Below are 5,139 nucleotides of genomic sequence, written 5' to 3' on the forward strand. Positions count from 1 at the left end.
TGTGAGTTCAAGGCCAGCCTGGTCTACACAGTGAATTCCAGGACAGCTGGTGCTACCGGGAGACCCTATCTCAAAAAGACCGAAAAAAAAAAAAAAGTTAGGGAACAAATAATTTATCAGTGGTATGCTAGAACATAGCAAATTTTTTGGTACCAGCTCTGAGCAAGAGTATTCCTGGTTTGCAAATTCATCACTTAATTATGGCTAGGAAAGGTCAACAATGAAAACATTCAGTAATATTGAAAAGAAGATTTCAAGGGCTGAAGAGATGGTTCAGCAATTAAGAGCGCTTGCTGCTCTTTTAGAGGACTTGAGCTCGGTTCCCAGCACCCACAGTCATTGGTTCACAGCCATCCATAACTCTAGTTCCAAGGAATCCAACACCCTCTTCTGGCCTCCATGGTCACCTGCACACATGTGGTATATATTAATACACTAATTAATTGATTAAAATAAAATCTTTAAAAGGGGGGATGTTTCAGCAGTGTTGGAAACCTGGGGGCTCACACATGCCAGGGATTGAGCCACACCTCAAGGGGATTTCAATTATGAGAAACAATGTAGCATGTGTGGTGGCAGACACCTGTAATCTCAGCACTCAGGAGGCAGAAACAAGATTGTAAATTTGCAGGCAACGCAACATATTTGAGCTCATGTAGTGAGATACTCTCAAAAAAAAATTTTTTTTTAAATCTTATGTTAAACAATGTAAAAAAAAATGTTCTCTTAGAGAACAGTAATGTGACAATGATTTTCTTTTTTCCAACATTCATTTCAGTAACTACATATATGACAATTACAGTAGTCAAGAGGTAGGAAAAAAACTAAATGTTTATCAACAGATGATTGAATACAATGTTATATCCATACAATAGAATATTATTCAACCATAAAAGGAATGAATTATCAATACACATACACCTAATTCAAAGAAGCCAATAACAAAGGTCATATACCATTTGTTTATACCATGTGTCACTTTTCTATTGCTGTGATAAAACACCGTGACCAAGGGAACTTATAGAAGGAAGAGTTTATTTAGCTTATGATTCCAAAGGGGCAAGAGTCTATCATGGCTGGGTAGCTAGAGTAGGAGAAGAAGCTAAACACTTACATCTTCAAGCAGGCACAGGAAGCAGAGCCTGACTGGAGATCCAGCAAGGCTTAAGAACTGTCTAAGCCCACCCCAAGTGATGGGCTTCCTCCAACATGATCACACCTTCTAAGACCTCCCCAAACAGCACCATTAACTGGGGACAAAATGTTCAAATACTTGGAGCCTATGGGGGACATTCTCATTCAAACTGACACATCATGATTCCATTCATGTGAAGTCAGGATTTGGAAAGCTACTGAGACAGAAAGCATTAGGACTCATAGGAAGTTAGAATAGGCGAATGATAGCTGAAGAATACAGGGCTTCTAGGGCTTCTTGAGGTGATGAAAGTGTTCTAATATTGACCATAGTGATAAGTTGTACAACTCTGAATACACTTAATTGTTGGATTGTCCATTTATAAATGGGTAAATCATATAGCATCTAAATTATATGTCATTTATATATATATGTGTGTGTGTGTGTGTGTGTGTGTGTATGTGTGTGTGTGTATATGTAAATTCTTTTTGGGTCTTTTTGAGACAGGGTCTCCCTGTAGCCCCAGCTAGCCTGGAACTCCCTCTGTAAACCAGGCTGGTCTTGGACTCACAGAGATCCACCTGCCTCTCCCTCCTGAGTACTGGGATTAAAGGTGTGTGCCACCACCCTGGCAATATATGTATATACATGTGATTTTTAAACTTAATGTAAAAATCAACTGTTGCCTGTTCTTTGAGACATGATGAATTAGTAATTTTTCTATCTTTGTGGAGGTAAATGGAAATCAACAAGTACGATCTTCTAAAGAAACTCGGAAGAGACGTCAACGTGAATCTGGGAGACATCAACATGAATCTGGGAGAACAGTAAGTCTAATGATAAAGTATAGGTTGAATAAAATGGCAAATATCTGAATGTCATTACTATAGATTAAAATAACAAATTTGATATCCCTAAACATATCTTCAAAGCTCTGATACTTAAAACTTGTTTGTATATATGAAGCTACTGGGTATGATAGCTGTGATCCTAGTACTTGTGAGAGTAAGAAAAAAGGATTGCTGGCCGGGCGTGGTGACGCACGCCTTTAATCTAATCCCAGCACTTGGGAGGCAGAGGCAGGCAGATCGCTGTGAGTTCAAGGCCAGCCTGGTCTACATAGTTCCAGGACAGCTGGGACTACAAGGAGACCCTGTCTCAAAAAGACAAAAAAAAAAAAAGAAAGAAAAGAGGATTGCTGTGAGTTTAAGGTCAGCCTGGGCTACACTTTGAGATGGAGGCCAGAAGAGGGCTTTTAGACCCCCTGGGACTAGAGTTACAGACAGTTGTTACCTGCCATGTAGGTGCTGGGAACTAAACCTGGGTCCTCTGCAAGAGTAGCCAGTGCCCTTAACTGCTGAGTCATCTCTCCAGTTCCCTTATCTGGGATTTAAATTGGGTACAAAGCTTTCTACAGGGGCTCGAGAGATGACTCAGTGCTTAAGAGCACTGACTGCTCTTGCAGAAGACCTAGGTTCAATTCCCAACACCCACATGGCAGCTAACAAACATCTGGAACTCCAGTTCCAGGAAAATCCAACAGTCTTCTGACCTCCTTGGGCATTGCATGACATGGGTATATTTACATATATGCAGGCAATACACTCATATACATAAAATGAGCATAAACTATTTTTAAAAAGCTTTCTACAGAACAAAACTACAAGAAACAACAAAGCTACAAAATCCATGTGTTCTCAAAAAATTCATCATCTAGTATCTCAAGAGAATGAAAACTTTTCCTTACCTAAATTCTGTAGTTTGTTTTTCATGTATTTGGAAATTTACTTTTCTGAATCAGGTAATAAATATAGTTGTAATTTTAAAAATACTTATATTGGCTGGGCGTGGTGGCGCACGCTTTTAATCCCAGCACTTGGGAGGCAGAGGCAGGCGGATCTTTGCGAGTTCAAGGTCAGCCTGGTCTACATAGTGAGTTCCAGGACAGCTGGGGCTTCAAGGAGACCCTGTCTCAAAAAAAGACAAAAAAACCCACAAAATTTATAATTTGGGGCTGGAGAGATGGCTCAACGGTTAAGAATACAGGTATGGGCCACTATGCCTGGCCAGTTTGTATTTTAAAAATTTTTTATTAGATTTATATATTCCAGAACCAGGTGTGGTGTCGCATATTTTTATTCCCAGCACTGGGGAGACAGAAGCAGGTGGATCTCTGTGCAGTTGAGGACAGTCTGGTCTACATAAGCAAGTTCCAGGACAGCTGGGGCTACAGGGAGATGCTGTCTCAAAAAAATTTATATATTCTATGTGTGTATATGTGAGCATGGGGGTGTGGGAGTGGGACATGTATGCAGGCCACAGTGTGAATGTGGAGGTCAAAGAACAACTTTCAGGAGTTGGTTCTCTCCTTCCACCGTTCCCTCCTTCTACTATGTGGGTCCCAGGAATCAAACTGAGGTCATCAGGCTTGGCAAAAAGTGCCTTCACCCACCATCTCAACAGTCCCCTAGCTGGCATATTTCATATATGTAATTTCAGAAGGGAATGGAGCAGGATGTGGTAACACATACTTGTAATCTCAGCAGCTGTTAAACTAAGCCAGGAGGTTCTCCTTGAGTTTGAGCCCAATATGGACTAAATAGTGGACTCTATGGGGGCCTGGGCTACTAAATGATACTATGTTTCGAAGACAGAAACAAGAAAAAAAAATGGAATAATCAGACATTCCATTAAGACATTAGTTTTTTCATTTTTCCCAATGTTTTAAACCTTGAAACTTTCTTACAGAATCATAATTCATTTTACTTTTTTTCAAGAAAAATTAAAATTCAGTAAAGGAAACTTGTTAAAAAATTCCGTTATCTTTACATTCATTTAAACCTATGTACTGAGGCTTGAGATATTGAGGTAAGGACTGGAGAGATGGCTCAGCAGTTACGAGCACTGACTGCTCTTGCAGAGGAGCCAGGTTTGATTCCTAGCACCCACATGGCGGCTAACTACTGTCCGTAACTCCAGTTCTTGGGGATCCAAAGCCTTCTTCTGACCTCTGTGGGCATTGCATGACACAGGTGTACTTACACACATGCAAGCAATACATTCATACACATAAAAAATAAAAATAAAATAATTTTTAAAAATTGTACTTGAAATTTAAAAAAAAAAAAGAAGAAGAGGTGTGGCCAGACATATCTGGCATACACCTTTAATCCTACCACTTGGGAAGCAGAGTCAGGGAGATTTCTGTGTCTCCGTGAGTTTAAAACCGGCCTGGTCTATATAGTGAGTTCTAGGCCAGCCAGAGTTTCACAGTGACACAGTTGACACCCTTTCTAAAAAAAATAATAAACCACAAACAACAAAAACACACACACAAAAATGCCAGGTATTGTATCTTAGTAGAAAATACTTATACTGGGGGCTGGAGAGATGGCTCAGCAGTTAAGAACACTGATTATTCTTGCAGAAGACCAGGTTTCGAATCCTAGCACCTACATGGCAGCTAACAACTGTCCATAGCTCCAGTCCCAGGGGATCTGACAGCCTCTTCTGACCTCTGCGGGCATTGTATGACATGGGTGCACTTACCTACATGCAGGCAATACACACATATAAAATTAAAAAATAATTTTTTTTTTTAGAAATTAGTAAAAAAGGGCTGGAGAGTTGGCTCAGCAGTTAAGAGCACTGACTGCTCTTGCAGAGGACCCAGGTTCGATTCCCAGCACCCACATGGCAGCTATGAACCATCCTTAACTCCAGTTCCAGGGGAATCCAAAGCCCTCTTCTGACCTCCGCAGCATTAAACAACATGGGTGCACTCACATACATACAGGCAATACACTCTTACACATAAAATAAAAACAATAAAATATTTTTTAGATGATAAATGAAAATCATAGACAAGAAGACATTTACTATAAAAGAAAATGTTAACTCAGATGTCTAATGAAGCAGACCCAACTTCAACTGCAAACTAACATGTTTGTTGAGACTGAGGGAAGGAGGTTCACAGGACTGAAGTTGTTCTCCACAATTCCAAA

At 40.1% G+C, this 5,139-nt stretch overlaps 1 protein-coding gene across 4 annotated transcripts in view; it reads left to right on the forward strand.

The window, feature by feature from the left end:
• The window catches only part of Hormad1 (HORMA domain containing 1), a 27,743-nt gene that overhangs the window by 21,166 nt on the left and 1,438 nt on the right, over nt 1-5,139 (forward strand). For 3 of the 4 annotated variants that reach the window (XM_029560604.1, XM_029560605.1, XM_029560606.1), the window contains one exon: nt 1,870-1,962. In XM_029560604.1, the coding sequence (XP_029416464.1) occupies nt 1,870-1,962 (93 nt within the window). The remainder of the gene's footprint in view (nt 1-1,869; nt 1,963-5,139) is intronic. The other variant, XM_008827081.2, reaches the window with a different exon arrangement.

Source organism: Nannospalax galili, unplaced genomic scaffold (genome assembly GCF_000622305.1).
Source record: "Nannospalax galili isolate Female #2095 unplaced genomic scaffold, S.galili_v1.0 scaffold1212, whole genome shotgun sequence".
Classification (NCBI taxonomy): domain Eukaryota; kingdom Metazoa; phylum Chordata; class Mammalia; order Rodentia; family Spalacidae; genus Nannospalax; species Nannospalax galili.